Source organism: Haliotis cracherodii, unplaced genomic scaffold, assembly GCF_022045235.1.
Source record: "Haliotis cracherodii isolate W230 unplaced genomic scaffold, xgHalCrac1.p SCAF_6, whole genome shotgun sequence".
Taxonomy (NCBI): Eukaryota; Metazoa; Mollusca; class Gastropoda; order Lepetellida; family Haliotidae; genus Haliotis; species Haliotis cracherodii.
Genome location: NW_027266319.1, coordinates 57,621,214 through 57,639,411, shown reverse-complemented (window position 1 = coordinate 57,639,411; position 18,198 = coordinate 57,621,214). Strand labels below are relative to the sequence as shown.

General features: G+C 43.4%; 1 protein-coding gene across 1 annotated transcript; it reads left to right on the top strand.

The window, feature by feature from the left end:
* The first annotated feature begins 1,999 nt into the window (after positions 1–1,999).
* Positions 2,000–14,282, top strand: LOC139445783 (mesenchyme-specific cell surface glycoprotein-like). Its single transcript, XM_071227001.1, has 11 exons — positions 2,000–2,107; positions 2,613–2,806; positions 4,295–4,561; positions 5,588–5,792; positions 7,495–7,636; positions 7,954–8,068; positions 8,622–8,786; positions 11,582–11,638; positions 12,076–12,308; positions 12,395–12,618; positions 14,136–14,282. The coding sequence occupies exons 2-11, from the start codon at positions 2,632–2,634 to the stop codon at positions 14,239–14,241; spliced, it is 1,689 nt and encodes a 562-aa protein (XP_071083102.1). The 5' UTR covers positions 2,000–2,107; positions 2,613–2,631; the 3' UTR covers positions 14,242–14,282.
* The last annotated feature ends 3,916 nt before the right edge of the window (positions 14,283–18,198 follow it).

Here is an 18,198-nt window from a genome sequence, read left to right as displayed (position 1 = left end):
TGTTCAGTAGTATGAAGGTCGTATGACAGTCGTGTTCAATCGTATGAAGATTATGTTCAGTCGTATGAAGATCGTGTTCAGTCGCGTTCAGTCGTGTTGGGGAGCGTGGGAAGAAACTCATACGACCTTCATACGTTTTAACACGATTCAACACGATTTTCATACGCCTTTCATACGACCCCCATACGCATGAACACGAAATCCATACGTTTGTCATACGACCTGAAGAGTCCATCATGTGACTGAGTGAGTACATGGGAAACCCCTTGAAAGTGAAAGCTCATTCTTCAGCCATGCCAAACCCCAGGCGGCCGAAATGGAAGCTCCTCCAAGCAAAACCTTCGAAATGGAAACATCCTTCACCACCAACCATGGATGAACATCCACCTGGTACAAAGGGACAAGATGAGCCAGCTGAAACCTCTGAACCACCACCAAAATACAGTTCTTGCATTAGGTGTTAATACTTCACATACAGAGGTCTCCTCAACAACCATGGTCGAACCCAGAATCACTTCCTGTTCCTCACTCTGCGACGCCTACGCTGCCTCCTACCCCTCACCATCAAAGCCATAGCTACCAGAAGTACTTCCTCCTACTCCAAAGCTGCGTCTTGTTGGTCTTGTTCATTGTTGAACATGGTGAAGACTGACACAGAAATGCTGTAGCAATGCAGCTTATATACTACATGTCCCATGTGACCAAAATAAACAAAAATATGTCGTATGAAGGTCTTGCTCAGTCGTATGGAGATCGTGTTTATTTTTGTAGTCGTATGGACATCGTAATGATTCTGGTTTAATCGTATGGCGGTCGTGTTAAGTCGGATGGGCGTCGTGTGACAGTCGTGTTTGGTCGTATGACAGTCGTATTCGGGTCTTGTTAAATGAGGTTAAATCGTGTTGCATCGTATGAAGGTCCTATGACGGTTGTATGAATGTCGTGTTCAGTCGCATGAAGGTCGTATGAGGGTCGTTTTTGGTCGTATGAGGGTCGTGTTTGGTTATACCCCCATCACACCAAACTAGTTCTCAATACGTTCTTGAAAATGTTGTCGAGCGGGCTCCAACTGTGTATGAACGTAGTGGACGTAGTAGCAACTATTGACAGTCTTTTTACGAACTTCATGGACGGGCTCGGACGGGGAGGGTGCTCCAGAACTTTGAGTCTGCTCAAAATGTTATCCCGTCCATCCCGTTCCTCAATTAGTCGGATTGACAAAGTACTTTGAAAGGAATTGCCGTACTTCGAACCTACTAGGGACGTGTTACGACGTGGTGCAGTCCGACATAAATTTCAGTACGTGTGCACACCGACCGGGTCGACTTCTCTTTGGAGGCATGATGTGTACAGCTCGGAGCCCTGAACTTGAATGACGGGCCAGGAGGGCAAGGACGCGAAAGAATTAGTTAGAACTGGCTTGGACGAATTCTGAACGAGGTAGAACGAGGTTGAACTGGTTAAGATCGGGTTGAGAACGGCTATGGACGTTCTTTTCTTCGATACGTTGTCGGGATAAGGTGGACGGGCACTTTTACACGATCTGAACTGGATGCAAACGGACTGCAGACTGGCTAAGAATGAGATAGACGTATTGAGGACTGCTTATGACCGAACTTGCAAAACTATGCGTTCTACTGTGATCACAGCCCATTCTAGTATTTTGTTTAGAACGTGGTAGAACGGGATAGAACAACTTTGGTGTGATGGTAGCATTAAGAAATATGCATAAACCACAAGGTCGAGCACGAATCAACACGATAGAACGTGGTAGAACGGGATAGAACAACTTTGGTGTGATGGTAGCATTAAGAAATATGCATAAACCACAAGGTCGAGCACGAATCAACACGATTTTTCAACTTTTCCTAAATCGTGTTTGCAATGTCTTAAATCGTGTATGTGAGATAGGGGCTTTAATCTAGTTTGTAGACTGGTGGGGCGCCGTGACAGCTGATGGTGGCTGACGTGCAGGTTTGTACATTTCAAGGCGTGGGTGCACTGGGAACGTCCAGCTGCATACTTGAAACATATTGTTGGAGTAGTCTGTGCTTTCTTCTTCCAGGTGAGACCTTTGTACAGTCCACTCAACTAAAGTCCGGATCAGGTGAGGTCCTTGTGTTACCACAATACATCAGAGGAGGGGGGGCACGGGTGGCCCAGTCGTCTAAGGCGCCGCGATTCGCTGTGAGTCCCTTGGGCACGCCAGAAACCTATGATTGTGGGTTCGAATCCCGGTTCGCCCCGATTATGTTTCTAGGTTTGTCAGCACCATACCCGTGCCCGTGGGTTTCACCGAAATGGTAAACGTCTGAGACCTGCATCACTTCGGGCTTTCCTCCCACATTAAGCTGACACGCCGTGATATAACTGGAATATTGTTAAAAGCGGCGTTAAACCCAACTCACTCGCTCACTCACATCAGAGGACCAATGGCTTATTTTGCTATGAGGTCTGCATATTTTTTTGCTGTTGCCATTACCCCCTAACGCGAGAGGGCAAAGGCAAATATGAAAACATATGTTTCTTTAAGTAATTGTGACGGAAATGAAATGAAGTATAATACCGTGGTGGTTTCGAATGCAACATCTATCATCTCTTGTTTATACCAGACTCTTACACATCAGCACAATGCACGTGTGTTTGGTGGGAATGGTTGCCCTAGTGGGCGTGGCCTATGGTGTGGTGGTACTGAAAGAGGCATCCTATCTGAGACTCCCCGACCGTAACGGCCAGTACGTCGTCGACAGCAGAACAGCCAGGGAGAGCGCCTATGATGATGTCAGGAGTTACCTCTATGTTGTTGGTGAGTCAAGCTTTTTGTATACCTTGCTGTTCTGCTGATGCAGTTTTGGATACACTGCGTTTATCTACGTAGTCCAGCTACATCTACGGGCAACAACTTACTAGACACTTATAAAATAACCGGGCATATTCCAATCTCCAGAAATGACGTTATGACAGAACGAGGCTTATTGTGATATAAACCACAGGTTTGATGCAGGTTAGAAATTAAACTTGAAATTGACATGAAATTTTTGGAATGAGCGTGCGAAAAACAACAACAGGGGAGCGATCCTACTTTTCCATTCATACTGGGCCTTCGGCCTCAATGGGTGGTTTGGACCATGACTATGCTTATCCCGCAATATGCCAAGGAGAGGCACGGGCCACCAAGCTGTGGATTCCCGTGCCAATAATAAAACACAAGATGAGATTGGATTAAATGGCCGAGGATGTCCAGGTACTAGTGGACTAATACGCTGCTAGTTTTGTATACCAAAATGCTACCGTTGCCATGGCCGCTAGCGTGGCCAACGGCGATTCGCAGCTAGCGCTTCTGGCCTGAGACCGCTACCGCTGTCCGGCCCCAACCGTAGCATATTTAAATGCTACCATTGCTTGGCAACTATCACGCTGCCAAAAGCAGCTAACGCTGCTGGCCTAAGTCAGACTACATAGGTAGCTGGTCAAAGCAGTTCCCACTGCCTGGCCCCATTAGTAAAACCATTGTCGCCACTACCGCCGCTGACCCAACTGTCAACTGCTACCGCTAGACGGCCCATATACATGGCAATTGGTTGCCCGACCTAAGTTATTTTACGATTCTCCGGCTGAAAAGTTGGGAAAGACAATGTTCCCACTGAGAGGCAGGTAACCCCGGAAAGGTTCCCGCTGAAAAGAAGGTAGCCTTAAGCACGAGTATTAATTTGGAAGCAAGTGAATTTGTTACTAGCAGTGTAGCCCACAAGCGATTAGATACAGTGAAACACGTGTGTACTTGAATACAGACGGTGCGCGAATTGTGGACTCTAGGATGTAACGAAGGAGGAGGGACACTTGCGCGGGATCTGTTGCCCCGGGCACGGTGCAGGGTGCTGACCAGGGGACGATTCAGTTACAAGAAGTGATTAGGTTACGGGCGTAATTAGCCAATGGTTTGGATACTCGCGATAAAGTCATTTAGTAGTTAGTACTAAATGTAAATAAATGTCGCTAAAAAGGCCTGTGCATAACGATGCAGGTAAGCAGAAAAGGAATTCCCTCGACAGTAATATTGGGATTCTCCGACAATCCATAGTAATAAAAGTAGTCCGCTTCGGTGGGCGTGGCTAATTATTTTACATTGGGAAATGAATGTAATGACCAATTCAGCTAATCACAATGCAAGAGTTATAATGAACACAGCGAAAATTTTATTATTGTTCTTTGCGATTTATCTCGAAGCTAACTTATTTAAAAGAACACGAGAGACAGCTGCCCCTTTTTTTACATGTCAGTTTTGTATTGTCAGGTCGTGACACGGCTATGTTGCACATCATCTCCCTCGCTGACCCCGCCAACCCGCAGGAAGTCTACTCTTACAATTTCGACATCGCCGTCGACGGCCGTCCTCTGGATGTGGAGCTGTGTCGGGCCGCGGGGGTTACACCCACACTGGCCGTCACCTTTGACGGCCAAGATTCTGTGGCTTTTGAGGGACATTTGGTTCTTTACAATCTGTTTGAGAGCAGCTCAGATACACTTACTCCCCTCAACCCAACAGATCCCAGGATTATCGGTCAGTTGAATATCTTGGTAACTTAATGTAGAATGTCCCATCACAATTTTCAGAATACTATGCAGATTTACCTATTTTCGTAACATATCAACACTGAAAAGTCGCTCAATATATGCGAATATAGACTTTGCCGTAGTGTAATGTGAATAGACAGACATGCCTACATCTGATGCCTGGTGCGTCTCCTATAGGTAATCAGTGGTCACTGGTAGCCCAGTCGTCTAAGGCACAGCAATTCGCTGTGAGGAGTTGCGTTCCTTTGGCACTCCAGAAACCTTTGATTGGGAGTTCGAATCTCAGTTCGCCTCTATTATGTTTCTAGGTCCGTCAGCACTATACCCGTTATCGTGGCTTTTAAAACAAGTGGTAAACGTCTGAGACCTGCATCACTTCGGGCTTCACCCGCACATTAAGCTGACACACCGTAATAAAATTGGAATACAGTTCGAAGCGGCGTTAAACCCAACTCACTGACTCCTGGGTAACCAGTCTTCAGGTCCACAATAATAAGCTACAATAATCGGATGGGTCTCCCTCTTGTCATAAATGCTGTTCTTTATAATAGGTGAGGTGAAAAGGGTTTAAACGTCGCGTCCAAGCATATTGCACTTATATTGCGACGAGCATGTACGTGTGTGTGTTTGTGTAGCTGCTTGTACTAGTCCGGACTGATGCCAATTTATAGTGCTAACTCACTGAGATACCATGCCGCAGTTTAACATGAATACCCCACTCAGACACAGTATACTGACTCCGAGCCGACCAGGGCTTGTTTTAGCCCCTTAGTGCCGAGCGCCAGACAGGGTAACAACAAGTACCATCTTTTAACGTCTTTTGGTATGACGCGGCCGGGGATCGAACCCCGGACCTTCCGCTCTCCGGGTGGACGCTCTACCACTAGACCACGGAGGCGGTCTTCTTCATAATAAATCAGCAGTCAATGTAATAACTTTGAAGAGCTTGATATAAAAAAATATAATCCTATCGATATAGATGTGACCTGTAATATGATCTGTTCCCATCCAGTGGGAGCCCATCCTGACAACATGAAGTTCACCAGCGACTGTCGTCGTCTGGTCGTATCTAACGAGGGGGAGCCCCGGGTCGTCGACGGCACCTTCTTTGACCCCGAGGGGACAGTTTCTGTGCTTACATTCTCCCCAACGCCTGGCGCTATACCAACAGTCGCAACCATCGACTTCAGAAAATTCGACGACCAGAGTGAACTTGTGTAATTTCATACTGCAAAAGACATTATACTGATATACTGTTTAAAAAAGTAGGGGAACGTGAACTATAAATGCTAATACCAAGTGTTAGAACAAAGATAAGTGTTGACGATAAGCATCCTGTGTAAGAACGTGCATAATGTTTTATTTCTGATTTTGACAGAAGGCCGAATAATCTCTGTGGACCATTGTTTCTGTCAATTTTACTGATTCTGCTTATCATTCAGTTGTTATTTACTTGATTTCATTCATTGTTTGTGTATGAACTAGCGAAGTTGCGTTTGCAAAGCGCGGAGAATCTTTAGGCTGCTGACATGAACGAAACTGGCAGAAATCAGCGTGCAATGGCCAATGCGTTCAATGTTTCATAGCCTATGATTAGCAGACTATGGAACAGGTACCAAAAAAACCCAAATAGTTGACGATCGACCCTGTTAAGGGCGTCTCAGTTAAACGACAAGAGTGAAACATCGATTGATCGGAAACCAAGCTGAGCTCAAAGCGCGAGTCCAATTACTGCAAACTTAAACTGGAATATGAGATACGGGTCAGACGATTAGAAATCGTCAACATGCACATTATCTCCATGCTCGACGGCCACTTGGTGTGGCATCCCTTACAAATCGCCATTTGCTAACAGATGTCAATGGTGAATACAACCTCGAAACTGGGGTAATGATCCCTGGTCACGTGTCATGTTTACACTCTACGCTTCATTGCGTGGTAGTATCTGGACGTCGAAATGAGCGTCAAACCAATGTCCACCTGAGAACCCACGTCAGATTTGACATTGGGTCAGTTTTGGACAGTATTATCGGGACTCCCTTTGTTGTCCCGTTTGCAAGCTGTGTGGGTCGACGTTTTGTCTTCCAGGACAACTCCCATGCTCACCATGCTCGACTCATCAATGCTCACCTCCAGCAGCACAGACCGCCTCCGTGGTCTAGTGGTAGAGCGTCCGCCCGGGGAGCGGAAGATCCGGGGTTCGATCCCCGGCCGCGTCATACCAAAAGACGTTAAAAGATGGTACTTGTTGTTACCCTGTCTGGCGCTCGGCCTTAAGGGTCTAAAACAAGGACTGGTCGGCTCGGAGTCAGTATACTGTGTCTGAGTGGGGTATTTATGTTAAACTGCGGCATAGTATCTCAGTGAGCTAGCACTATAAATTGGCATCAGTCCGGACTAGTACAAGCAGCCACACACACACGTACATGCACATAGCTATGTAAGTGCAATAATCTTGGACGCGACGTTTAACCCCATTTCACCATGCCATGGCAAGCAATGAGCCAAGACCTTTTTCTCAAATCGCTTCTGGGAGACTGAATGAATGTTTGACAAATCATTGTGGTATTACGCACTACTGAACCGAAAGTGTCAACTTTGAAATTTTCCATCTTAGCCCGATTATCATTCAAGATTGTAGGTGGTCATGACCTCAACTCTCATACTACATACACTAATGGTTGTATGTGTTCCAAATTCATTCATTCATACAACTGTTACTAGAAGCTAATATATCTTACAATTTGGGACATTTTAAGTTATTTCCGGCTATCCCCTACTTTTAGAATAGTATATTAGTATGTTCTAGCCTTTCTTAGTGAATTTAACATACACTTGTATATGGTGCATTTTGAGGATTACCTGATTCAATGTGCGTATTACATGGTCTCTCACTAAATTTAAGATAACTTCTTTCAGCCCGATACTTGATAGGGGCGTCCGCTACTGGCTTCGCCGTGACCCTACTGACGCTAGCAACATCATCCAGTTCTCCCAGAACGTGGAGCCGGAATATGTGGCCATCTCACCCAGCAATGGGTTCGCTTACATTACCCTCCAGGTAAGTCAACATGTAACAACCCCATTAATGTATATATCTGTGTCTAAACAAGTACATTTGTTTAAGTGAGTGAGAGAACTTTGAACGTGGTGGCATCTTGATTGTATAAGAATGGCCATATCGAAGAAGCGTATTTCTAACATTTCAGCATCTGTTTTGATTATTGTTTTTTGATGCGCCCGTCACATCACATGTAGAGAATGCCTTTGGGAGAATGCTTGTTCTAACAGACGTATCATAAAATGGCCATGTAATATTATGTTACATAGAATAGATATTATGGGAACATGAAATGATACACGAGAAGATCATTCTAGGAAAATAATGCTATCGCGAGGATCGACCTGGAGAACTCGGTGATCACCAGCCTTTACCCAATGGGTAACAAGTCCTGGGAATTCCTCTCCTTGGACGCAAGCGACAGCGACAACGGTGAGCACAATGACGTAGACTCAAATTGTGTTGGATTTCGTTTGGCTTACTCACAACATTTCTTCTTTACGTGAAACTAAAAACTTACATACATAAGTATACCAGAACTGTTTAACACAAGACTACATGTAAACTAGTTTTTATTAAGTTGGCAGCATACTTCGTCTGCTATTAGCGAACCCCGATTGACGATATGGGCTCTAGTCAGGATACACATACATCCCTTGTTCCTCAACTGATTTGCTGATTCCCAACCCCCAAGGGATGTATTTGTATCCTGACTACAACCCATATAGCCAATCTCTCTAATATATACGGGTTGGGAATGACCCAAAGGATCTGACAGTTTATGAAATAAACGATTTACAGTCGAGAAATGTCGTAGTTTGATTATCGCATACACCAACTCGGTGACTTTAATACAACATTGGTGACACAAACTTGTCTGTTGTTGGAGTCAGTATACATACACTGATCTTGTACATGTTTGTATATGACAGTCACTCAAGGAGCAAGATTTCTGGATATTGTACTTATATCACGGGTATTGCAGGTATCGCGATGGCATCGAGGAAAATCCGCAGCTTGTACCAGCCAGACAAAGTCGCCTTCTTCACATGGGGGGATGATATACCTTACCTGCTGACAATTGACGAGGGGAGACCATCAACCATCCCCGGGGTCAACTTCCAAGACTACGCCAGAGCGGCATCACTGAGTATGTACAGTAAAATTCAATAACAATATTTCCGTTGATACTCGTCAACGTAACATAAAAAAACTCGCACCAGTATTTTATTTTAAAGACTTGTCTACAAGGTGTCTATCTACCTCGAATAAAGGTGATACTGACTGGTCACCATATGCGCTCACTGTCCACAAGGTGTCTATCTACCTCGAATATAGGTGATACTGACTGATCACCATATGCGCTCACTGTGTCCACAAGGTGTTTATCTATATTTTTTTAAACAATTGTTTATATCATGCCATATGCCTTCTTCTAGTTCTAAATATTTCCGATATGTTGTTAATTGTTCCGTTTATTGCTTATTTAAACCCTGAAATGCAGGACATTTCTATGACGGTTTACCATAATAATGAGAGTGAGACAGTTTTCTAAAAATTATGTTCAATTGATGGGTAACTGAACAGAAAGTACAAGCATTTCTATTTTTTAACAATTATTCATAACGTCATATTTGGTCAACTAATTCTTAAAATTACCAATATGTTGTTAAGTTTTATTTACATCCTGAAATGCATGACATTTGTTTGAACGTTTACATTAACAATGAGAGGGTATACTGTTATGTGCCGGGTCATCACAAGCTGAATGTGGCTTGAGCTAGTTCCGATTTGAATAAGCTTCTGCCCTTCTTTACTTTTGATAGACATTGTTTATCAAATTGAGAGTTTAAAGCTGGTAATCGCACAGTTGTCAAAACAATGTGTAAGATGCAATTTAGGGAATGAATTAAAACCAATATGGTTCTTATTGTGTTAAACATACCAGTGTTGATTAAACATTGTGTGAAAATTATTTTATTGTAAAATAATATTACAAACAAAGATTTTGCCGCCGTGCCGATGCCATGCATCAGATTTCTTGTCAGTGATGTACCAATAAAGTTGTAGCTGTATGGTCCCAGTAAACATTTCGGGAAGCCTGTGTTAAACGTTGTCTGTCCATGTACACACTCATCTTCCCGAGGCACAGGGAGTTAACTGACTTTAAAAGTCCAGTTTCCACCTTTGCCGAACTAGGCTAAAATTACTGGGCTTGATCGTAGCGCCACGAGTGGCTATTACCAGTTATGCCCCTTCTTAGCCTCTCCTATGGACCAATCAGATTCCAACTCTCGTATCACTTGCGTTTGCTTCACACAAAATGGTGGCGCCCAGTCAGGACGATCTGATCGATAATCAAGATCTATATTGTGATAAAACGGGTCTTACATCGCGAAATGCATCAAATCACGTGAGCACCTTGATTAAAAACATGAAAAGATTTGGAATAACATCTGTTGACAACGAGTTAGCGGTGCACATGCTTGCAAATACTGCAGTCGATCGAAATCTGCTCGACAGTTTACGAACCGGATTTCGATTTTGAGTGGACTACGCATAGACACGTTAGACCAGCCAAAAATGTAACTCCACATGTACAATACCAGCCTAGTTCTGCAGGGGTGGAAACTGGACATAGTCAGTTAACTCCTTTGCCTCGAGAAGATGGTACACACTCAGTATTCCATCAGTTCTGTATATGGTTCTATTGCTCACCAGGTGTGGAGGCAGGTGCTGACATACTAAAGTCGTACGCCACACGCATGTAATACAAGGCTGACCTACCTTTTATTAGTTTTGATTGGATAACCATGACATAGCTTAGGTCCCTCGTGAAAGGTAACGCCGGAATATTTTTTTTTCATTCCTAAAAAAATACGAAACTGTTCGAGATTAACACTTTTTTAAACCAAACAAGATCGTCACAAGTATAAAAATCGCTTTGCAGTCTTTATTACTTCTGCATAGATCTACATCAGCCATGTACGACTACAGAGAGATCGTCGTCTCTGTGAGCATGCCACCTCTATATCTCCAGGGTTAGCCTTCGGTAAACGTACCCAAACCTCTGGATCCATTCCCGTAGTTTTCGCAATCACAAATGACCCGCCCTTGATATAATTAGCATCTTATCGACCAATCAAACGTCGGGATAAGGGAAAGGGAAAGGGTAAGGGAAGTAACTCGTATTACCTAGAAACTAAAGCCACCGCCAGTTTAATTGGACATGAAGACATTCTTTCAATTAAATATCCTTGAGGGCTTTCATTCAATTGCATGTCAGGCAGTTCTTCAATGTTGAATTTCTCGCAAACTCGGTCATAGTCAGTGAGACTGGCCAACCCAACATGGAGGCTGGTTTGTAACTCGCATTCGGATTGGTCCGTTAGACCTAGTAATGTAGCCAATGAAACGGGCAAATGGAAATCAAGGGCGGGTAGTTTGAGATTGCGAGGATGGGTCCAGGGGTTTACCGAAATGCGAGCCTTGGAGAAATGTGAACACTAACATTCCCTATTGGTGTCGACCCGTGAAGATCCGGGGTAGAATAGGTCTTCAGCAACCCATGATTGCCATAAAAGGCGACTATGCTTGTCGTAAAAGGCGACTAACGGGATCGGGTGGTCAGGCTCGCTGACTTGGTTGATGCATGTCATCGAGCCCAATTGCGTGGATCGATGCTCATGATGTCAATCACTGGATTGTCTGATCCAGACTCGATTTTTTTACAGACCGCCGTCATATAACTGGAATACTGCTGAGTGCGGCGTTAAACAACAAACGCACCAACCAACCATATTGGTGTCTGCTGTAGCGTACAACACCGTGTGGAGATGACTGTTCTCTTTTCTGATTCTCATTGTGACCGGGTGTTCTGTTTAACGAACGAAAATTGCTATGTGTTCATGTCACAGATATAATCTTGTCTCTATTTGTTTCCAGATTGGAATATTGACGACGCCACCCTGGGCTCCGAGTTGACCAATAACGCAGAACTAGGTATAGACAATAGCAAGGTTATATTATACGTGAGTGAGTGGATTGACGCCCAAGTTGACAATATTCCTGCTATATCACGGCGGCCTGTAAATAACTGAATATTAACCAGACAATCAGTGACAGATTGAGTAACGGTCACGTCACTGGACACGATGACCACATAGTCGGGCATGTCACGGGCCCTGACCACCTGATCCTCATTAGGCGGTTCTTACTGAAGACCATTTCTGACCAATTGTGATGTGTTATGTAGTAACTCAGCAGGTCAAATACAACACTAATTTGAAGCTCGATTTACAGAGTGCCGAAACTATTCGAGGGATTCTAGCTATAGCAGCAATGGGATGTTCAGTGTCAAAGGTGGAGGATTCAGAAGTACCGTCCAGTGCAAACAGATTATTATGCTTGTATGCCGTTTGTTTTTTCAATATTTGCAGGTCGCCTGTACGTCTCTAACATTGACGGGTTTGATGACACGCCGAACGTTCCCTATGCTTTCGGTGGACGTGGGTTCTCAATTTGGAACACACAGTCGATGGAGCGAACCTGGGAGAGCGGTGACGAGCTGGAGAGGTTCAGTCAGCAGCACTTCCCGACTACATTCAATGGCAACTGCGCTACCTTTTTGGAAACCCCTGTGCAAGAGATGGACACCAGATCACCATGGATGGTGAGAGGACCAACCACTGTACTTTTGTACATGATTTATAAACATCGGAAAGAATTATGTTTTATTTTATTAAATATCAATTCCAGGGCCCGGAACCCAATTCAGTGGCTGTTGGCGACTTCAATGGGCGTACAGTGTTGGTGATAGGAAGCGGCAGGAACGGTATGCTGTATGTATATACGTTGCAGCCTAATGTGAACACCCCCACCCCAGAGTTCCAGAGTGTGCACAGAGCCGGGGAAATAGATGCAACCTGGACAAATCTGTACGCCAGGGAGGACATGGGAGATGCCATTATATCTGACATCAAGTAAGCCTTAAGTGAAAGATCCTCAAATCGATCGGAGCCATTAATATTATTGATGTTCATTATCCACAGTAACACGTAAGCTTTAACTATTGTATCCTGGGCTGGTTGTGTGAGATATCTGTCCTTCAATCACAGGAGTCCATCAATGGGTCCACATCACTTTATTTGTGATGTGATAACTACAGCATCTATATAATCATGATTAGATGAGACAGACGTGGCCAGGCAGCATCTCAAAGGCGTCAGAGATCCAACCTGCCTAGCCACTGTCCTAGGGTCAGGTCTCGACCAACAGAAAGTTTTTCAAATCACAGACCAGCCGCCACGTATCGAATATGATACCTCTCTTGTCAGCCTGCAATATCCCGCACCTCATTCACAATGTTAAGCTTCAGTGGCCACACGGCCATTTTCTAGTAATAAATAGAAGCCACTGACCCGCACATGACTCCGTGTTCGTGGTGCTGGCGGGGGCACGGGTGGCCCAGACGTCTAAGGCGCCGCCATCCGCTGTGCAGAGTTGCGTCCCTTGGGCACGCCAGAAACCTATGATGGTTCGAATCCCGGTTCGCCCCAATTATGTTTCTAGGTTTGTCAGCACCAACCCGTGCACCGAAGTGGTAAACGTCTGAAACCTGCATCACGTCGGGCATTCACAATGTTAAGCTTCAGTGGCCAACCGGCCATCCTCTAGTGTTAAATAGAAGCCGCTGACCCGCTGCCGTAATAATTTGTATTGGGCAGCCTTGTGAATATTAAGATAGATATATTTTACTAACTTATCTCAGGGAATATATAAGACATATATAAACTCCCTGTTAAAGCCTATACCCTGCCAAACTGCCTACGAGTCAGTGAGTATGGTTTTACGCCGCCTTTAGCAATATTCCAGCAATATCACGGCGGGGGACACCAGAAATGGGCTTCACACAATGTACCCATGATTCGAACCCGGGTCTTCGGCGTGACGAGCCAACGCTTTAACCACTAGGCTACCCGACCGCCCCCAAACTGCCTACGATACTTGCTTTAATGCAGTAATTGTGATCAGACTGGTAGAAATCAGCGAGAGGTAGCAAATATGTTGCAATCTTTAGAACAGGTCTCTGGAAATGTTCGCCCTGCACAGGGCGCCTTTTGTCAACAACACAAGTATGGGGTCGTTTAATGAAAAAGGGTTTAAGAACCAGAAATTAGAAATCATCTGCTTGCAGCTAATTTCATGCTTCGCGACCACGTGTCGTTCCATGTTAAAAAGGCGACGCCAGACGCCAACGCATCGCGCTTATGTGTTTAAAGACGCCTATTATAATGTCTTTTCACAATTTACATCTCTTTTCTGTACAGAAGGTTGTATTATTCCCACAAACACGCATATGGCATGCCAATTATGTATAGAAGGTCAGAACTTGTTCGTTCTTATTGTGCACAAGATATCACGTTGAGTTGTAGTTGAGTGGACGTAGAACTACAGAGACATTAATATTACCATTAAGTCACAATGCTTTGTTCTTCAGGTTCTCGAGTACTGGAACTCCAAAGGTGATCGTGACATCTGAGGCCAGTGGCAGCGTGTCTGTCTATACCCTAGCTGACGAAACATGGCCAGCAAGAGAGTTGTAAATCCTCATTGTACAACTTTTACAATAAACATATCATCAGATTTTGCTTGTAATTTACTCCCAGATACACCAACCACATGATCATTGTCTACCAGAAAAAAACCTACCCCGACAAAATAGCCTGCCAGTAACATAAATGCCCACCCAACAGCTTACTAGACCTACACAAAAGTCTGCAAGAAACATATACTCTTTCACTTTATTCTACCAGAAACATCTATCCCTACCCTAGAGAATACCAGAAACATATATCAATACACTATAGTCTGTCAGAAACATCTACCCATACATTATAGTCTACCAGAAACATCTACCCATATACTATAACCTACCAGAAAAATCTACCCCTTCACTAGTCCACCAGAAACACTATAACCAGCCAGAAATATGTACCCCTACACTATAGTCCATCAGAAACATCTACCCAAGACTGTAGACTACCAGAAACATCTACCCCCAACTATAATCTACCAGAAGAATGTACCCCTCTACTTTAGCCTACCAGAAACATCTACCCCTCTAATATTGCCTACCAGAAACATCTACCCATACACAATAGCCTACCAGAAACATCTACCCATACACTATAGTCTACCAGAAACATCTACCCATACACTATAGTCTACCAGAAACATCTACCCATACACTATAGTCTACCAGAAACATCTACCCATACACTATAGTCTACCAGAAGCATATATCCTTACACTATAGACTACCAGAAAAATCTACCCATACACTATAGTCTACGAGAAACATCTACACCTACACTATTGTTTCTCAGAAACATCTATCCTTGCACTATAGTCTACCAGAAACATCCACGTATCCCTATAGACTAATATACACCTCGTCAAATTTGAAGTGTAATTGCGAGTTCATTTTTAATGTTAAGTTCATCTTCCCGAGGCAAGTGAGTTAACTGACTATATAAAAAGTCAAGTTTCCACCCCTGCCGAACTAGGCTGGTATTATGGAGTTACATTTTGGCTGGACTAAGGAGAATGCATAGTCCAATCAAAATCGTTCATCGAAATTGAAATCCGGTTCGTAAAGTGTAATGCAGATTTCGGTCGACTGCAGGATTTGCAAAGCATGTCAACCGCTAACTCGTTGTCAACAGATATTTTCTAAATCTTTTGATGTTTTTAATCAAGGTGCTCACGTGATTTGATGCACTTTTGTAGGACTCGTTTTATCACAATATAGATCTTGATTTTCGATCAGATCGTCTTGACTGGGCGCCACCGTTTTGCTTGAAGCAAATGCAAGTGATACGAGAGGTTGAATCTGATTGGTTAATAGGAGAGGCATAGAAAGGACATAACTCGTAACAGCCACTGGTGGCGCTACGATCGAGCCCAGGAATACCAGCCTAGTTCGGCAAGGGGGAAAACTGGACTTTTAAAGTCAGTTAACTCTCTTGCCTCGGGAAGATGTGTTAAGTTATCAGATGGTACACTGTGTGTTGTAACATCATCTGCCCGTGGAATGGTAGCCCCTTACCAGCCCAACCATGAGGTGTGTTTATGCGAGCCGTATGCACAACTTAAGGGTCGCAAAGAGAAATTCATATTTGATTACAGAAACTACAGATAATCATTATCATGGACCAAGCTAGCATGTCATGTCGGGCCATTGCCACCGTGTTGTTTGATCACGTTTTCGCTAATCAGTCGACTCATTAGAATTCAGGACATCCACGGAAGACCAGTGCCAGAGTTGACAGGGTCTTTGTACACCAGGCAAAAGTGTTGCCAAATTCAACTAGCACCGTTATTCTGGCATACCCACAACAGAGTGTCCCTTTGCAAGTATCAAGTCAAGTCAAAGTCAAAATTAGTTTCTTTGTGTGTAGGCCATTGGCCCATATACAAGAAATACAATGCCAGTAATACAGTGTGAAGCACATTACATGGATTTTACGACTTCATGTCTTTGTTTGTATGAATATATTCATAATATTGCAGACGTTTTGAAACCTCATCCCGAGTTGTAAACAATATTATTTTTTAATGTCTATATAGTTGGAAATTTCCTATACAATTCTGGCAAATAAACTTTACGAAGTTCATTTTAATGTTTACAGATCAATACGAAATGATATTCATCTTCAACAGACATATTGCAAACAGGACACATATGTAAACATGATTCAATAGATTGTCATCTACCCTCGTTCTGTCATAAAGGCAAAACATTACATCTTAATTAAATAAAAAACACTGCGTACATGTTTGTTATTGTAAATACTCAAATATCTTTCTGGTTCAAACAGTGTTTTATTATTCTTTATACATCACATATCGGGTACTATTGTTGAGTGCTGACATCCAGTTTTGACGAAATTCATCTACAAGACACGTTTTAAATACCCCAGGGAAAGCTGTATTGTCCCCAACAGAATGGTTTAACCATACAAATCCCAAACCATGCGAAAAGGTTACGAACAGATGCTACCCAAGTATTATGACCAATGTCGTTGAAATACATCAACATGTTATATACTTTTCTTGGGATACGCCCTTCATGCATTCTGGTTAATTTTAACCAAGACTTTATCATGCGGACCTGTGCATTGACACAAAGCGGGTAGCGACAACATTCACCACAGCCAATGGCATTTGGCGTTTGTTTTTCCCACCTTTAAAAAACTTTTACATGCCAAAAGATGAACTCGTTCTAAGTGATCATACCACTGGCCACCCCATACTTACCTACATGTGCGTAGATCTAAAAAGGTTATACCAAATAAAGGTTGCCCTGCGGGCAATGTAATTTAGAGACAATGCGGGTCAGTAGAAAGGGTGATACCCTGCGTGTGTGAGTGAAATGAAAATCATTAGAAAGAGTGATACCCTGCGGGTATGAGTGAAAATGAAAATACTTTGGGGGCTGCAAGCCATAAAATGATAGTTTACAGAATGATTGACTTGCATAGCCCAAAGCGAGGTAAAAACCGAGAGCCCCCAAAGTGATAAGAAAAGTATAAAATTGATTATATAAAACGATAATGTTAAATATAATACATATGAGAATTAAAAACTGAATCCAATATTGTCCAATGAGTTATATTATCCGGGTAATGTCGAAGAACAAGATTGAACAGAGTCAGGAGGTCACAACACACAAGATCGTCAAGCCTCTAGCGAGTCACTCAAAGCATAATGTTCGTTAGGCTTTACTTAATGTCTCTCCTGGTGTTCTCATGTATCTGGTGAAACAGTCTGAATTCCACCTGCCCAATGTCTTAATCAAATGATCTTCCACACTGGAACTAGGAGCTGTAGTTGCTGCACCAATGTGGAACGAGTGTCCAGAATAAGCATTGTATTCTAAGCCTGCCCTGGTGAGAGCAATGTTCAGCCAGGACAAGAAGACAGCTCTAGTAATAGCTCTAGAGTCCGATTCCACAAAGAGAGGATCACTGGGTCTTGCTCCGTTCAACTTCCTAACTTGAAGCCATGCCACAAGGATTGTGCAAGGACACAGTCTTAGATGTAGCGAACAACGCTAGTTGCACACCCTTTCTGAAGGGATCTGTTTTGGAAGCTTTTAAGGTTAAGATGCACTTATGGTGTGTCTGTTCAAATTGCACATCGATCACTGTGAGATGTACATCTGGATCAAACGACGAATAAATTCTCCACAATGAAGAAATCTAAAATAGGCAGTTGTGCACATACATTCCATAGCCAGATCGTTGAAATATCCAAACACACCTGTCCGTAACTGAGCCATTATTCACGGTGGTGCCACTCGGGTGGTTAAAGTAGTGTAAAAAGATTGTCCTATTGATAGTGCCACTTAAATCCATTTTTGATCAAGGTAAATAATATTGACTTGTGTTTTAGAACTTAGATTGTGTTGTCTTTTTTAATAATGGCTAGCATACGGTACAGCCACTGGTAGCCAAAGGGATGGCATAACTCCTGCTGGGGAGTCATGCAGGAAGCAT

Coding starts and splice junctions, on each gene's coding strand:
- LOC139445783 (XM_071227001.1), top strand. CDS start 2,632: ATGCACGTGTGTTTGGTGGGAATGGTTGCCCTAGTGGGCGTGGCCTAT. Junction 5,793..7,494: donor GACGACCAGAGTGAACTTGT/GTAATTTCATAC, acceptor AACTTCTTTCAG/CCCGATACTTGATAGGGGCG. Junction 12,619..14,135: donor GCCATTATATCTGACATCAA/GTAAGCCTTAAG, acceptor TTTGTTCTTCAG/GTTCTCGAGTACTGGAACTC.